This window comes from Rhodamnia argentea, chromosome 7 (assembly GCF_020921035.1).
Source record: "Rhodamnia argentea isolate NSW1041297 chromosome 7, ASM2092103v1, whole genome shotgun sequence".
Taxonomy (NCBI): domain Eukaryota; kingdom Viridiplantae; phylum Streptophyta; class Magnoliopsida; order Myrtales; family Myrtaceae; genus Rhodamnia; species Rhodamnia argentea.
The window spans coordinates 7,401,224-7,419,223 of NC_063156.1; the positions used below are offsets into that span (position 1 = coordinate 7,401,224).

The window sequence follows — 18,000 nt, forward strand, 5'->3', positions numbered from 1 at the left end:
TCTCTTTACAGTGGCGATAAATAATCAATCTATACCTTCTGCTGGCTTAGCTCAGGACGGAGTTCAGATCCAACACAAAAGTGTAGGGTAAGATCAATTGCAGACCGCCCTGACAGCGAGATGTAAAAGGAAACCAACCCCGGAAAAAAAGTTCAGGATTTGCTGAATATCTGTGAACAAAAATTGCAGGTTTGGAATCATGTTACAGATCAAAACGAAGTCACACGTGGACATTGAGAGTCACAAATCTGTTTCCCCTGTCGAGCTGCATGGGCGATGAAGCAAAACTTCAATTGGTACAACGAATTCTATTACGCTTTGGGGAGGACTTACAAAATTGCAAATAGTATTATTGATCTCTTGACGTCTAAAAATTACTTACGAAGAACCAGGATGATCAGTTCAGTAGATCTCTCCTTCTTCTCGGTCGAGTGGGTCTGGTTCGACATCTTCATCTATGTGTATGTCCTTGAAGAACAATCCGAGTTTCTGCAGCGGGTTCTCTCTCCGAGCGCCGTGAATAGCTTCCATCACCCAAGGAGAGCACCCGCACACCCTCCTGAGCTCCTTTAAAGCATCCAAATTCTCTGTGAAGTCCGCTGTCCGCTTCATGCTTTGCACTTTTGGTTCGAGCCGCCTCTCTTTTCCGTTCGTGTTCCTTTCTAAGATCCGTTTTCACTGACGATATTTGTCGCAAGATACCAGACCAAATTTCCGGTTTGCCTGCTGGGTTTTCTTGAACGTGTGCCTTGCCATCTAGCAACAACTTTGCCTTCAGGATCACGTCGCCGAACCGGTGCTTCAACTTCTTGGCTCGGAGCATCTTCTCCACATCTAGGCAACCAGCATTGCCGTAAATCGTGGATAGTTGGGCAGTTTGAGCTTTCATTACCTTCTTGGAACCATCGAAACAGCGTCTGTTTCGACTGTTTGGACCGTCCTTGCCCTCGACTGCGCGCGGCCGGTGACACTGGACAGGCACGTTCCCAGCCATCCTTTGCTTCTTATTCTTCACGAGAGTCGCCACGGGCTGCAGAATTCTCCGTTTCTTGGAACCAAAGCCTTCCATCCTGACGGGAAACAAGCTTTTTGCAAAAAGAAAAAGACGAACTTGGTATGCGCTGTGCTGGATGAAGACGGTGAAGGATCAAGAACAGAAGACGTAGGAGGGCTTCAAATTTTCGCGTTTGTTTCAAAATAGCACAGAGGAGGGAGAGATTTGGGTATTTTGAGTTCTTTCTTGGGTCCCAAGTTTTAAGACCATTATCCTGAGATTCTCCAAGATTTGATCAGATTACGTTGGAGACGTTCTTAAGATAATACCGCTGGTTGTTTTCTCAGTTCAATTCAATTCCTCTCGACAAAAGAGGAAAGAAAGAACAAGTTGGGATTAACTACAGTTTGGTTTTTCAACTTAGGAAACAAATTCCGTCTTAGAAAACGAAAATTGATTGAACACACGTGCGAAGGGCACGTGATTATTCTAGTTATTATAGTTTGAAGGTCTCAACACCAACGGAATTAACTGTAACAATATCAAATTTTGCAACCTGGCGTAATTTGTTCTTGATCCGAAGACTCCGTTCGAATTAATTTATGCCGAATCCTTTTGCTAATTCTGTTGTTCTTGGCATAAGAATAGACTGACTACAAGAATGAATCCAATCCCTAAGTCTCGGGAAAATGAAAGGCTCGTGCTGTTTCCACCCATCACATAAATTTAAGCGCACAGTAAAATTTGAATGATCCAAAATAACTCTCGATGAGATCTCAGTAACGATCAAACTGATAGAAGAAGAAATACATTAACTTTCCAGTGGATAAACTCTAAAATACAATAGCTAATAACTCACTTTCACATATAATTAATGGTTAAAAATTGCGAACCCTTTACGATTACAATTTGGATTTGAGATAGGTTAATTGATAAAAATTACTGATAAGGCTCAAAGCTCATAAGAAAAAATTCTTTATAGAAACCAGTTTAAGCACGTTAATAAGTAAAAGAGAGAAAATGAAGCTTGTATAAATACGGATGGAAAATAACAAAAAAATGGGTAGAATAAATCCACATTGTCGCTATTATAACGAAGGGCCTAGTATTTTCATGACAATGTGAAAGCACCTCGTGGTTTTCATCAATTAATTAGACTTTTAACTAGTGATTTTTGTTGATTAATTGCGTGGAAATAGCGTGGGCCACAAGGAAAAAAATTCATCGAGCTTATTATTCTTCCTTTACGTGTATTCCTTCATCACAAATGTTTCCCAATTTGCAGAAGTATCTCTGTACGTGATCCTGGCTAGTAATCTCCAATCATTGACAGCACTTCCAAAATTCCAGAAAAAGGAGTAATTCCTGAAGTAATTTATCGAGAAAAGAAATAAGAAACCTTTCCAATAGTGATAGTGACATCCATAATCAGAAAATTCATAGCTTTTACAAGAATATACAAACGAATTACAACTTTGAATCTTAAAAATATAAATGATGCAGAAATTTACCCAGATTTGTCGCAGTGCTGAGATCTTAAACATAGGTCGTAGCCATGCTTTTCGAGAAAATCGATGCATTACCTGCTCATAAAAATCTTCGGTCAAGATTTACTCTTCTGAATCACGATCCGTTAATGCTGAATATGTCACTCAAGACCGATATGATTATATAATCAAATGACTATACGCATGAAGGCCATGGCTGCTGAGGCATTGCTTCAGCTTGTACAGCGCTCGACTCTCCAGCTGTCTCACCCTCTCCTTTGACAGACCAAAGATGTTTCCGATGTCCGAGAGAGACCTCTCTTCACCGCCGCTGATGCCATATCTTAGCTTGATGATCCGCCTCTCCCTAGGGCTGAGCGTGCTTAGGAGGTTGCGCACGTGTCGCCTCATTAATTGCTTAGAAATACTTACATCTGGGATCTCAACCCCTGTGTCTGCGGTTATCTCCTGCAAATATAATTGAAGATGAAACTGAGTGTTCCCATGCCAAGCAGCAACTTGTTGCAGCCAGGTTAGATGAAAGAAGAAAATCATGGGTCTATGGATGTTAGAGCTCAGAGTGCGGCGTTAAGTTTTAGCTCACGACTATGCAATGTTTGAGATATTATAGATGAATAGACTACCGATAGAGCCACCAACGTTGCGCGTCATTAAGGATGAGGATATGAATGATATGAGTCAAATAGGTGCAACTGAAGCATTGGCATACACTGCATTCAATTTATAAAAGCTCAGAAATGTCTTGGAAAAGCAAGTCGAATCTCAAATGTCACCATCTGCAGGAAATAGTATTCAATGTACAGCCTTAATTTTCACCTTACGAGCATGAAACAAGTAGAATATCAACTGCAACATCCAAAAAATGACCTGTCTCTCTCCGAAGTAAATTAGAGCTCGCTAAAAATATATACTTTGGCATCAGAATTCATGTGCATTGGCATGAGCGTATGGCCACCATCCCTTTCTACAAAAGTTGGTCTGCTTAAATGTGGAGTAAATTTTATTCCAGGATTACCCTAAGAGGCTAAGATAGCAGGCTTAGAGGCTAAAGCATGCTTTCGACAATTGAACCATTATCCACACTGGCAAGCTTGTAAACCATAGTGGAATACACAGGATTGCAAGAACATTAATTAACAGCTGCAGAAAGCAGAGACTGATGCACAATAAATTAATCCACAGTCCCAGTTCTCAATATATCAGATATCTAGCTTTCAAATTTCTTTTAGTTGCACAAGAATTTCATTCATCACAACATAGATAAATGACACATTTCAGACCCACAAAAAGTGACATGCTTTATAAGCCATTTAAAGAATTGTGAGAAGCGTATCCAGTAACGGTCTCCATCTGGGTGAGAACATGCATCACATTATCTCCTCTCTCGTTGAAATGACCTACCAAAATCGGAATGAGATGCAGCATTACCTGAAAGGTGGTATCCTGGTCTGCCCACACAGGTTGTTGCAGTGAGAGGGGTGTTCTTGTAGTAGATGCTAGATTTTCCAACTTGTCGACTGAAATTCCAGCACGTTTAGCTACTTGTTCTTTGCTTGGATGGTGATGTCCCTCTTGAATATAAGATCTCTTTGCTTCCTTCACCTTGCCGAGGAGGGCATACACACTTTCCTGCAAGAAAATTTTCCATCCAGAATTACACAAGATGTCTATATTTTCTCAACTTACTAAATTGCGCATTCAAAGAGGCAAATAAAGCCAGCAACTCCTAAAGCATCAGTTGCTTCCCCAGCCAACAAAAAGCATCCCTATGAGATCATAAGCACCCAAAAATTTTTCCGGGGACAAGAGAATATGCCCTTTAAGATGATAATTGCTGTTGGGCACTGATAGAAAATAAAATAAAAAAGGAAAGGAGAAAGTAAGACTAAATACCGGCAAACGTATTGTCCTGGAATTTTGAAATATGGCCTTCCTTACTGCCTGCCTTATCCACCAGTAAGCATAAGTGGCAAACCGGCAGCCCACCTGGGGTTTGAACTTCTTGACGCTCTTCATAAGACCCATACTTCCCTCCTGAATTTAGTGAACAAGTAGAGAGCTATTAATTCGAGATGCGAAAGTTTCTCTCCCAAATACCTAAAAGTGCTCTTCCACAGGTCATAAGAAACAAGATATATCTTGCCAGTGCTGATTAAACCCATCCTGATTTCAATGAACTCACACTCCCTTTCATCTTTACATAAGGATCATACTTCGGCAAAACAAAATGGAGGTTTAAAATACTGGACAACCATGAATCAAACCCCACCCCAACAATAAACGGGTGCAACTAGAAGCACAGTGTGACAGGTGTCCTCTTTAAGCCAAGACCCAGATTTCAAAAAACTTGGACCAAAATATCTCAGCTTCTTCATAAGTGCACTGCAAGCGGATAGAGACATTGGTTGTGTAGGTACAGCTAAATTCTCACATATAGACCTCATATGAAAAAGCTGGCATGTTTCAAAAGTCAAAGATCCCAATTGAACGAGGAAACGTATTTCAGTTAACCTGCAGCAAGTCTGGTAGGCTGAGACCTCGACCCTGATATTGTTTGGCAATGTGAACAACCAGACGTAAGTTGGCGTTAATCAATTTTTCCTGACAACTGTATCCAGAATGAAGCTGAGACCGCAAATCCTGACAGCTTATGCCAATGGCTTCAGCCCATTCAAGCAGGGTAGGCTCGCGGCCAGACTGAGACTGAAGCCTTGTTTTCACTTGCTCTAATTTAAGTAGATCCTGTTGCACATACCCATGTAAAAAAAGGTGTTAGAGCTTGTAACCAAAGAATGCACTGACAATATGGTAGGATCAGTACTTGTATTCACCTGTATTTTAAGAATCAACTCTGACTCTTCTTCAAATGTCAAGAGTAGCTTAGTTTCAGGTCCCCACAAGAACATTCGAAGAGGATCATTAGGATCAAAACCATCATTTAGTCTTCTTTTAGTATCTAGCTTTTTGGAACTCTTGTACCCAGTAACCACACCTTTTGGCTTTGGCACCTTCCTCCTTTTAGATTGCCTCTCAAGTAGCCGTGTTGATCTCACAGTTTTGACTTCCTCCTTTTGAATATCGACTGAAGTTGCAGTGCTTGTACTGAGAGGAATCAAAGAATTAACATCAGGAAAAAAAAAAAAAAAAGCTTTACTTCTAGAGAGCAAGTAGAAGTAACCAAGCATAAAGCTTACATAGACAAACCTAGGAGAAAGTGCAACATCAAGATCAGTCCCAAGTAACATAGAGTCTGCCAATGAGGCTGCCTCCCTTGAAGCTTCCAGTGCTTTTTTAGCAAGGGAAACCACATTAGACAGTTCATTGTCAGTAAGCTTCTTTGGATTGATTGTGATTGACTGCACGTTCGAGTATTGATTATCCCTAGTTGTTATTGATGGCAATCTGCGATATCATAGACAACATATTACACTCAAGAGGTGGCCCAGAAGGGTACAATACTCAAACCACGTTAATGACAACTTGCTATATAAAGTTTGTATTGAGATTTTGTATAGTCCTTAATGTAAGAGGAAGGTTTATGCAAGTGTCTTACAGATACCATAAGCCAGGCCAGCAACGATAGTGATACTCAATATCTTTGAATAAACTTTCAGACTCATCAAGACTTTTATCTCTCAAAGTCACCAGCCCAGTCTCCACCTGCTTCCTGTTTCTCGACACCTATTGCACAAACGGAAACAGTAGCATACTCAAACTAATGACCTCATAAAACAATCACATAGGGATCAAAGTTTCATCCCAGCCAAAAAGAGCACATTCATCACCCCTGTGTGGATTGTGCAAAGCAAGTTATCGACAGTCTAACCTGTAACGACGTGTCATCTTGGATAACGTGCAAGAGAGGCCTGTACTCAATTCGCTGCTCCTGCAAGGGCACGGACATAGTAATAGCTCGAGGCCTCGTTGGGGAAGGCACAGACGGAACGGCCCCTTGCTCATGAAACAAGAGAACTGAAGAAATGAATAGGAAAGCCATGCCTAACATTGTCAAATATATACAAAAATTGTTCGCCAGCAATCGCTAGTGATGGATGAGTTGTGCTGTTGCGTATGAAGGAAGCACAAAAAGAAACTACGTGATTCCCAAAATTTCTGAACCCGGTCCCAAAACTATCTCTGCAAACTCCTGGTAATCCCAGTAAAGATACCAACCTTGTTCACTATCCGCGTATATAAAGTATCTAACTCTTAATAAAGAGTAATGCATACGAACAACAGAAAAACGCCCTTTTTATTATGGTGAATGCTGAGACGGGTCTAACCCAACATATCTTAAAAGGCAAATAATCAAACAGCATCCGCGCACAACAATGTTTTGTGAAAAAGGTGGAAGCTTCCCTGCACGCATTTTTTAGAGCCCAGAGAAGCAGACGACTACGAGCACGCTAAGACCACGGGCGCTACCTGAAGAGGCAGAGGGGAGAGAGTTTCTGGAGAGGACCCTCCGAGGGAACGGAGGAGCAGAGGAAGAAGAGGAAAGCAAGTTCCTTGCAGACTCCATGGAGCATTGAGTTCGGAATTCAGGGAACCTGGGGGGAGCGTGTCCTGGGTCTCTCCTCTCGTTGAATGCTTTCAGTGTAAAAGCGTGGCCACGTTTGTAGATGGATAGAATGCGAGTCCGCCTGCATAGACAGGGTGGAGAGAGAGAGAGAGAGAGAGAAGAAAGCAGAGGAAGGCGAAAAAACGCAACGATTTCAGAGGCTCGAGACAGGAGTTTCTGCTAAAGGATGAGGTTGGGCTCTCTCCCTGCTCCAAGAGAATCCTGCTCGGCCCAAACTTAGTGAGGGAGCGAGAGCAAAGATGACAGGAGGAAGGCCATGCGGGCCCATGTACCGCACGAGATTTCAGCCGTTGATCAGTGCGAATTCGTGCTTGAGACTCTCAGCCCTGCCCTCGATCCAGTTTATTTACACCCTGGTCCAAGCAAGTCTCATCCATGATCCACGGCTCTGATGATCTTTTTCTTTTTAATAGGATTGAATCTGGTGATGAAATGCCCTGTCGCATTCTTTTTTATCTCTATGTATGACATTCCGCGTAATCATCGGACCACACGGGGTCCGCATCGTGGGAGTGTACTTTGAGAAAACGCAACGTGTCCACGGCGACAAGAGTTCCAACACCGAGCGAGGAAGATAGACTCGACTAGTGTCCGAGCAATCTATCTGTGTTAGTCGTCCCCCTTTTTTACCACTGACATGTTCGTTAACTCAAGGGAGCATTCTTTCGGCGGAGCAGCGGATGTGACTGCACAATGTTCCGTCGCGGTCGGATTGAATCAAGGAGGGTGATTGGCGAGATTTGCAGATTAAATTGACAGTGTACTACCAAATTGGTAGAGTGTACATCTAATACCGAAGGAACATCACTGTTATATTAGATGAAGAGGTCTCGGAAAGAAAACATAGAAGCTTGAAAACCCCTCTTTTCCCAGACACCAACACTTTCACGTCTTACGACGATGAGACTTCTGGTACACGATAGCATGTCAAAAAATTAAGACGTGGGATCTAGTAATTCTAATACTAAGAAATTGGAAGTCACCATTCACTACATTTGCCTTCATAGTGCAAATTATGATGCAAAGTATGCAAGACTGAGTTGGTTACTCTAGAACACCTGACAATGAAATTCATGCGAGATCCCCCACGTATTGCATTGGGAACATGTACACAATACACATGGTCCCCGATAGACCAAAATATATAGATCGAGAAAAGAGCAATTCATATAATGTTTGAATTTCCGGGACTGAATTCCACTGCTCATACTTGACGCAGCGCAAATAAATCGAGACAGTAAGATTTTTAAATGGAAGGCCACTAGCTCAGAATGTCAGGAACACAGGAAGTTCAGAACCTCCAACTGATTGGAGCAGTAAGACACCATGAAGCCAAAGCCTTCCCATGAGACAATTTCAACAGTATACAGCGAAACAGGAGAAATGTTTGACATGGAAATGGAAACATAGATAGATTTATCTGATTAACTATAGAGGTCATCGTCATCAGCACCGCCAGCAGAAGCTGCAAAGGGATCTGATCCGGTAGTGCCGGCACCGGCTTCTGCAAATCGAAATTCGCTTCCAAACCCTCTCGACTGCTGGAGTGTCTGGGCAAAAGCTTGGTACTTCCTAATATCAGCATCACTCACACTCCTGCGAGCATACTTCATTGATTCCTCGAAATGAGCAGCTTTGATTTCCGCCACCTCATCCTCGACATCCTCCTCCATTGCTTCTGGATTCTCCTTTCTCCTCCTTTCTCTCTCAATATCCTGCAAAGCACAAACAGGAGAAACTTAGTTTCTAAGCTATATTTGCTACCCAAAAGAGACAAGCATTTAGGAGAAACTAATGAGTCTAGGAGATGAGATGAAATATACGTGGAATGTAATGAGCACTGACATTAGCAACAGAAAGCAACGTAGAAAGGCATACTATTGCAAGTATGAAAAAGGGGAAAAAAAAAAAAACCCTTGATGGAGAAGAAGACTGGAGAAAGTGTGACAATTAACACTATGTTTTAACTAGGAAAGGCACTGACACATTCTCCAGATGTTTAGACTACTTGCTGGATGGTCATCCCCCGCTCAACTTTCCACTATCAGAATTATGAAATAGAATGAAAATGGTATCTCGATTCTATTCAGCTCCTCCCATCCCACAGGCATTATAACTGCAGTACTTAAATGAAGAGACACAGTAACGCATCAAAGACGATCAGAACCGTACTTTCTCAATGTTTTCTCTGATGGCATATTTGCATGCACGCTGGCATATTTCTGTGATATCAGCACCGCTAAATCCTTGCGTGTACTTGGCAAGAGCTCTCAGATCAACATCTTTGGAGATTGGAGATTTCCTCAAGCATGCCTTAAATATTTGATGTCGAGAGTCCTCGTCAGGAAGAGGGATGTAGATCAGTTGATCAAGACGCCCTGGACGTAGAAGTGCAGGGTCTATAATGTCTGGCCTGTTGGTGGCTCCAATGATAAACACAGTTTTCTTTGCAGACATCCCATCCATCTCTGTAAGAAGTTGGTTCAAAACCCGATCTGCAGCACCCCCAGCATCTCCCACACTGCTTCCTCTCTGAATGAAACACAACCAAGATTAATCAGGTGGAAGTCACTTGTCAAGCAACAACATATTTGGAACCAACATATCTAAAAAAAACCCAAAGAATAAAGAACTAAGGCATTTGAACAAAACAGGCTTGTCTTATTATGTATTCATTCCAGGAACCAACAGCCACCAAACTGCCTACTGCTTATAAAATCCATATAGCCCAATCTACAATACAACGATATCGGCTTCAAAACCTCAAATTACTTTATCATGGGGATTGCTAGAAGGACACAAGAAATTTTGAAGAAATAAACAAGTGGAAAATAATAGTAACATCAACGACAAGTTGTTCATTTACTTGCACATCCAAGCAGCTCTTGATAATATGAATGGGCCATGAATGTTAGGTTGCTACCAACAATACTTAGATGTATCTTATCAAGCAGAAGAGATGGTATCTCAATTATAAACTTGTGGATACATTATAACTTAGTAAGGTAAGAATTTTGCCTGCATTCAAGCATTCTCATCGAAATCACAATCAGGAATACTACTTCCATTCCTAGGCGGTTCTAAAAATCTAACCCAATACCATAGACATAAATGAAGAAAAACAAACCTGTGTAGCAATCGAGTCAAGTTCGTCGAAGAACAGAACACAAGGGGCAGATTGTCGGGCCTTGTCAAAAATTTCACGTACATTTGCCTCGCTCTCTCCAAACCACATAGTAAGCAACTCAGGGCCTTTCACGCTGATAAAATTTGCCTGACATTCATTAGCTATAGCTTTAGCCAGAAGAGTTTTGCCACATCCAGGAGGACCGTAGAAAAGGACACCCTTAGAAGGCGACATTCCAAATTTCTCAAACTTCTCAGGATGCTCCACTGGATATTGAACAGTCTGCACAGTAAAAAATGAAGATGCCATTAAATTCCAAATTTAAGGCCTCAAAATAGTCTAAGTGTCCATAAAAACCCAAAAAAAGAAAAAAAAAAACTAAGCATGCCTCTTGAAGCTCTCTTTTAACATTCTCAAGACCGCCAATATCTTCCCAGCTCACATTTGGCACTTCAACCACCTGGGTGAAAAAATGTAGGAATTAGATTCAAACTCAGGGGCAGGAGAATAATACCATGGAGCAGCTCGGAATTGGTAAGCAGCTCAATATTATACATAAGGTACATGTTCCAAATACTCACTGTCTCACGAAGAGCAGATGGGTTGCTTGTTCCAAGAGCAGTCTGGAAGTGCTCATTTGTAACTGCCATGGAGTTGAGTATCTCCGCATCTATCGTCTCATCTTCCAAGTCAATTACATCCATCTTCTCTCTGATGCACTGAAGTGCGGCTTCAGTGCAGAGAGCAGCCAGATCAGCACCAACATAGCCATGTGTGTCTTTAGCAATTCTTTCCAAATCAACCTGCATAATGTTCAATAGAAACATAAGAATCAAGAGGAAAAAGAAGATACCCATACAAGAACTTGCCAAGGAAACAAAAAAGAAAATCCTATACATCTTCAGCAAGCTTCATGTTCTTTGTGTGAATGCGGAGCACTTCAAGGCGCCCAACTTCGTCTGGAACACCAATATCGATTTCCCTGTCAAATCTCCCAAATCTTCTCAACGCTGGGTCAATACTGTTCGGTCGGTTAGTAGCCCCGATAACTATGACATGGGCACGAGATTTCAAACCATCCATGAGTGTTAGCAGCTGAGAAACGATCCTCCTCTCAACCTCTCCATGAGTCTTCTCTCGCTTAGGAGCAATTGAATCAATCTCATCAATAAAAATGATGGAAGGTGCATTTTTCTCAGCTTCCTCGAAAGCTTTCCTGAGATTGCTTTCACTTTCACCAGCCAACTTTGACATGATCTCTGGTCCATTGATACAGAAAAAGAAGGCACCCGTTTCATTTGCAACTGCCCTAGCAATGAGAGTTTTCCCAGATCCAGGAGGTCCATACAGCAGGATTCCTTTAGGTGGTTTCACGCCAATTGACTTAAATAACTGTGGATGTCTCAATGGTAGCTCTACCAGCTCCCTTATTTGAGCCATTTGCTTCCTAACACCACCAACATCATCATAACCAACCTCATCTAATCTATTCTCATCCTCCCTCCTAACAGGTTCTCCCTCGCAGAAGATCTCTGTGTCTGGGGCAACAACACAATACTCCGGAGGATCTGTCTCAATAACCTTGAACTCCACACTTCTCATTCCTCCTCTAACAAGGAAGAGATCACCTTTCCTCACAGGGCGATATGCCTCCAGGAAGTAAGCTGCAGAGATTGAATCCATCAAGTTAGTAAAACGCTCATCCAATCCAAAAAAAAAAAATCCTCTTGCAAAAAGAAGTGTGCCTCTTTAGTGTACGTGCTCAAATTAACATGATTCTGCAGTCAATGTAATGGTTTGACAAGAAAATAAGCATTAGCATCCCACACAAAGGTTAGCAGTAACTCATAGATCTTTTACCATGCTTTACCTGATATCAGAAGGCATATATGAGACAAAATATCACTTTTAGGAAGTTGTAGTGTCCTGTAGATATCTAACACGATATAAACACTAGACCATAGTCCACATTAAACCCAGACAGACTAGTGCTATATTTACATCCAATATTACCTAAACCCCATGAGGTAAAAAAATGGGTTTATAAGCCAAAATGACATCTTCAAGATTAAAGTGCAGGACTAAAATAGGATCAGATGGTTCGGTAGTTTTGATCTAAAAACAAGTACAGAAGGCACTAGCCACATAGGACCAATAACCAAAGCAGGGACCAAAAAAGTATTCCCTAATTAATATATATGTGAGGGAACCGTGCAGGTACTTAGAAAAGGGAAACTCACGCTTCAAGAATGCATCAAAGAGATTTCCAGTAAGCCCTTCAATGGTGTCATCCACAGGAAGTATGTGAACACGCTTTCCATACTTGACATCAGGACACTGGTGCACCGAAACAACATCTCCCAGCCTAACCCTCAGGTTTGATCTCACCACTTTGTTCATCCTAATCTTTGGCTCCTCGCATGTGTCGTCAGCAAGTGCAATGCAAACAGTGTCTTTCCTTTTCTTCCCCTGGACATAAGCAGATAGTGTTTTCAGACTACGCCAAAAAAATTGCCTACAATCTGGAATCTACAGCCATCACGTGTGCAAGTGCACAAGTACTCTGAGAGAGAGAGAGAGAGAGAGAGAGAGAATATTCATTCACGCAAAGATGTTCAATCACCATGGGTAGGGTGTACCTAACTAGCTTACATGGCTCAGTCATAACCTAGTAAAATCAGTCATAAGAGTTACCATTGAGCATGATAGCATATAAACATAACCGCCGGAACTAAAAAGAGATCTTTTGCATCAACCATCTCACATATGCATGAATGCAGGACATGACATGGTGCAAAGCAACAACAGAATCGAACCACATTACAATCCAGAAGCTCACATAATATCACAAAATCCATAAGCAGAGCTTCTAGGTTGCAATCCAGCCACATATCGACCTCAAAGTTCTAAAAAATATATATATTTAGTAAAATCCAGTCACAACGCGACAAAAAACGCTATTCAAAGCTAACAAAATCCCACACTCAAAACGGATCACAACAGGTCAATCCAAAGCAACCCTAGAACACGACACGCCCACAAACCACCCAAACGAGAAATCCTAATCGAATTGATCCCCAAAAGGCGTAAATCCACAACCTTGACCAGGATGGTGTCGCCACGGAAGAGCTGGAGCTTCTCCATGGTCTCCGGGTGGAGAGAAACCACCGAATTGTCATCGTTGATGGCCTCGTCGACGACGAGGCGATTAGCAGCCTTCTTGCGCTCCAGAATCGCGGTGCTGAAGTCCCTCTTCGTCCCCTTGCTGCATCATAAACAAACCAAAAAGGGAAAAAACAAGAAAGAAACACAAATCGATTCGGCGAGGTCAGATTGTCGAAGAAAACACAGAATCGCAGACGGAGAAGACGAAAGACAACATCTTTGAGAGAGATCTGAACACTTACGCGTCGGAGGATTCAGCTTGGTTGGACATGGTGTTCGATTCGGGAGCGCAGAGAGATAGAGAGAGTGAGGAGGAAGGCGAAAGATAAAATTATGCGAAGAGAGACGGGGTTCGACGGGGTTATTAAGTCGAAGAGGAGTCTCCTTTCTTGTTAGCAAAGAAATGTTTTTCTCTTTTTTTTTTTTTCTTTTATCCTTTTTCTTCTTTAAACAATTAATTTTATGAAAGAAACATATATTTGGTCGAATTATCACTACATACAATTATACAAATTCCCAATTGATAATAGGCTTTTTACATTAAGGGCTTATTTGGTAACACTCTAACTTCTCCGCAAAGAAAAAAAGTACAAAAATTTATTCCACAACATCAATTAGTATTTTGGTCCCCAAAAACAGATTTGAAATAGTAACATAAAAAAAAAAAAAGGTTGTTTCTTCGTTCGGGAAATAAAAAATAAAAATAAGCCAAGACCTACTCTCTCACCCCGCTCGATCGAGAGGGCTCTCGCCTCGCTCGCCCAATGGCCCCTTGTCCAATGTGTTGATCGCAGACTCCGTCCAATGCCATTGCCACACGACTATTTGGGATTTGTAAAATAAATTGAACTATACTATTAACATCCTATAAAAAGATAAATGACAACAATGCAGCGCTATATAAGATTAAAGATATGATTTTTGATTGAGTTTGATTTAAATATACAAGTAGAGAGTAGAGATACACTCATGATTGGCCACGGTTTGACTTATTCTTTTCCCATTAATTGAACTAATTGAGATGTTCAAAGATTATAGTGCTAATTTTAGAACTTAATTAAATTGAAATTCAATTGACTCGGGTCAATTTCTCACTTCTATTTAATTTTTTTTTTTTTTATGAAAATAGGAAATACAATCACCGAGAATGCAATAACTTTTAAAGTAAGTGATTATTTGTATGACTTCTAATTAAATTTCTAGCGCCGGAGCATATGTCGTAAATTGATAAAAAATAAAATAAAATAAACAAATTATAAGGATGACATCCTTTGCCGATTCCTTTCCTTGTCATAACACAGGCGAAAGACCGAGGAAAAAGTTTGAACAAACGAGAGAAGAATCTGGCCGAGATTCCAAGCAGCAGATGCCTTGCACTGCTGTCAATCCTTCTTCTTGAATGGGTCAAACGTCATTGCTGCTGCACATCCCGCCCCTTGAGCCTTCTTCTTCGAGGAACTTCCCGTGCGGTTTTGGTTCGGCTCTGGGAGAAAGTCTTTGGAAAAAACGCGATGAGCTTTCGTGTTTTCGAAACGCTTCGAACTGCCTCCCTGAACTGGGCCAAGATTCCAGGCGCCGGTATCTTCGTCTGTCAAGTCAGCCACAGCCACAGCCATCTTCCACCCCTCCCTCCTCGGACCGGACGAAGCCGGTCATCCTAACTTTGCTCGACGATGATTCCGTTGGCACTTGTCGCGTCGACCCTCTATCGGAACATCACTTCCAATGAGAATTAGGTTGTGTGCGTCTGCAGCGTCCAAGAGAGTTTCCCTTGAAAAGGCATTGCTCGGATCTTCCTACTCTCGAAAACCCACTTCCCCATCATCCTTTTGTAAGCTTCAGTCAAACATGTTCCAACTCTCCCCGTGAACCCTCCTTTCCTCCTCTCACTGACCCCACCAGAACTCAATCCTCTAAGAAATGTTAAAAACTCCGGTGGAATGTGCAGGGAGTGTTGTAGACAACTGATCGGAAAAGAGCTTCAAAAGTGCCATAACTTCCGTACATTGCTCGCTTATGTGCCAGGTTAAAAACAGGCAAGTTAGAAAAGTCTTTTTCGTAACCTTTACCTTTACGAACTCAGAATTTCTTGTTTTTGTTATTGATAAGATCCAAGGTTTGTAATTTCCCGAATAACAAGCACTTGGCTTAATTCTTCTCTTACTTCACTAGGTACATGGGAACTTAAGGAAAAAATGATTGGCCGATGGGAATTGATATGCTGACCAGAGACTTTGCTATAAGAATCTATTACTTCCTTCAGCCTCCTGCAACATCCACCTTTGCTTCTACAGAAAATAAAGAATCGTCCGCAAAGAACAAGTGAGAAAGCACTAGACGTGATCTTTTCAGCTTTACACCTTTGATCATAAATTAAGCAAATTCGGCCAAAAGCGAACCTTAGCCGATTTAAGTTTCATTAGCATCGGATTATAGTAAAAGAAAGGAATTGGCTGTTAGGTAAAACCGAGCTTCATCAGTTGATTCTGCAACATCTACTATTGAACTAGACTTCCAGCGGCAGCCGCCGGTTCGGTTTCGGTTCCCATTTCCCAAAGGTTCGAAACCACACGGGTCACCTCGCATTCCACCTGGTGAACCGAACTACTCGATCCATGCCCAACTTAAGTCCGATAATTTGAAGTACGGCGATTGATTACTCGATTCTAGGGTTTTTATTCCAAGATAGCCTCTTGTAATCAAACTCACATGTGGCCAGAAGCTAACCTTAACGTAAGGTGGCATGATGTTATCACATGCTGTGATATCCTCGTCCCACATCGCCTAGGAAGGGAGTCCTGGGCTAGTTGATAAGGGGTTGGGGGCTCTTCAACTTGCATGAGGCCTTTTCTGGGCCGAGTGCCCGGAGAAACAAAACCGTGCGGGTTGCGAAGCCCAAAGCGGACAATATCGTGCAAGTGGGACCCCCGGGTTTTACGAGTTGGTATCGAGCCGACTTCCGACCGCGTGTGGGGCCGCAGCTGGCGCTCATTGGTAGCCGGCGAGGGCACGGCTGGGACGCTGTGCCGCCGAGGGGGATATTGTGATATCCTCGTCCCACATCGCCTAGGAAGGGAGTCCTGGGCTAGTTGATAAGGGGTTGGGGGCTCTTCAACTTGCATGAGGCCTTTTCTGGGCCGAGTGCCCGGAGAAACAAAACCGTGCGGGTTGCGAAGCCCAAAGCGGACAATATCGTGCAAGTGGGACCCCCGGGTTTTACAATCAACAAATGTCACACCCTTGATCCTACAAGAACAAGGCAATGACACGGCCATCCTTTCTCTCAAAGGATGCGGCCTCAAAAATAACACTGCTCAACCCGATATCAATATATATACATTCACATATATACGATAAAAAGGTCTTGCGGTTATAGTAAGTGAGCTTTCTAAAAATCTTCAAACAGACCTATACATACATTCATCAAAAGAGCTATCTCTAAAGCTCAACACACCTACGTACACTTTGTAGCAAAAATTCCCCTACCCAAAATCCTTCGCCTAACGTTATTTTCGCGTTCTACCGGCGACTCGACGAACCCGAAAACAAATGAAATGGAAGGAGTGAGCTAACACGGCTCAGTGAGTAATACATTTCTTCTAAGCGGATCGAACAATCACTATGCATACTTAATATTCAAAATGTAAGATATTACATCAAGTTCGAAACATATCAAACCTTTATGATGAAAACCAGTTATATATTATCTTAACATAATATATTCATAGCAAAAGTATTCGTATCGGATAATAACATCGAAGCATACATCAATGGTCTAATTTCACCGATCAATCTCGTCAAAACACATATCGATGGTCTATCCATCGACTAATCTCATTAAATCATATGCCAATGGTCTATCCATTGGCCAATCTCATGCTCAAGATTCTAACCATGGTCACGTATAACGCCCGTGACAAAAGACGACCAAGATTCCCCCCTTGGCAAGGTCTCCACCTACAATGCCGGTGGCTCGGCCCACAAGGATATCCTAACTAGTATGCGCATACCCACAAACCCTTCAACCGGGTCCACGGTTATCTTGAGCACCACAAAATCAAACAACAACATCCTCCTCATCACCAGAATATAGCGAGAATCAACTCAAAACCAAGAGCACAAATCGTTTGCAAACCGTATCAATTAGAACAAAACAACAGTAAATGTTCGATCCTGTTTTATGCAATGAATAATGCTATTTTCTCCAATCATAACATACTTAGTATTATCATTTTTAAAATATGAGTACAAATACAAAGAAGAAATGGTATCACTCACCCGACAATGCCAGGAGCAAAATATAAAGCTTACTCGGATCGACACGTTCGAAATCCTATCAAATATATGAAAAATGGTATTAAAACTAAGTAATATGCTACCCAAAAGCATAACTCGAAAGAAAGAGGCTTATTTGTCGCTAAAGCGACACCCACGCACCAACAAAACGATCTCCTATAGCGGACATGCATGTTGTCCTACATGCGCAGCTTGCGCTACTAACTTAAATGGACCGTAACTCCCTCACCCGAGCTCCGATTTAGACAAACTTGCAGTCTAAAGAAAGGTCTTTTAATGTACTACAAAAGCCCCAACACGGCTTGACTAGAATCTATTCGAAAATTAG

The 18,000-nt window shown here is 41.9% G+C and overlaps 2 protein-coding genes across 4 annotated transcripts; both read right to left on the reverse strand.

Annotated features, from left to right (window-relative positions):
* Positions 1-2,368: 2,368 nt before the first annotated feature.
* On the reverse strand, positions 2,369-7,398 carry LOC115746898 (RNA polymerase sigma factor sigF, chloroplastic). Of its 3 annotated transcripts, none has more exons than XM_048282945.1 (9): positions 6,928-7,398; positions 6,329-6,474; positions 6,056-6,183; positions 5,707-5,904; positions 5,334-5,604; positions 5,014-5,244; positions 4,441-4,536; positions 3,931-4,131; positions 2,369-2,949 (listed from the first exon to the last, which is right to left on the reverse strand). In XM_048282945.1, the coding sequence occupies exons 1-9, from the start codon at positions 7,022-7,024 to the stop codon at positions 2,662-2,664; spliced, it is 1,656 nt and encodes a 551-aa protein (XP_048138902.1). In that variant the 5' UTR covers positions 7,025-7,398; the 3' UTR covers positions 2,369-2,661. The 3 variants fall into 3 exon arrangements, with proteins under 3 accessions (XP_048138902.1, XP_030538720.1, XP_048138901.1); XM_030682860.2 differs by having other exon boundaries at positions 4,396-4,536; positions 6,928-7,390; XM_048282944.1 differs by having other exon boundaries at positions 4,396-4,536; positions 6,329-6,453; positions 6,928-7,387.
* Positions 7,399-8,333: 935 nt separating this feature from the next.
* On the reverse strand, positions 8,334-13,775 carry LOC115746860 (cell division cycle protein 48 homolog). Its single transcript, XM_030682797.2, has 9 exons — positions 13,619-13,775; positions 13,311-13,476; positions 12,452-12,680; positions 11,109-11,875; positions 10,793-11,014; positions 10,600-10,671; positions 10,212-10,493; positions 9,257-9,616; positions 8,334-8,799 (listed from the first exon to the last, which is right to left on the reverse strand). The coding sequence occupies exons 1-9, from the start codon at positions 13,645-13,647 to the stop codon at positions 8,509-8,511; spliced, it is 2,418 nt and encodes an 805-aa protein (XP_030538657.1). The 5' UTR covers positions 13,648-13,775; the 3' UTR covers positions 8,334-8,508.
* Between the last annotated feature and the right edge of the window lie 4,225 nt (positions 13,776-18,000).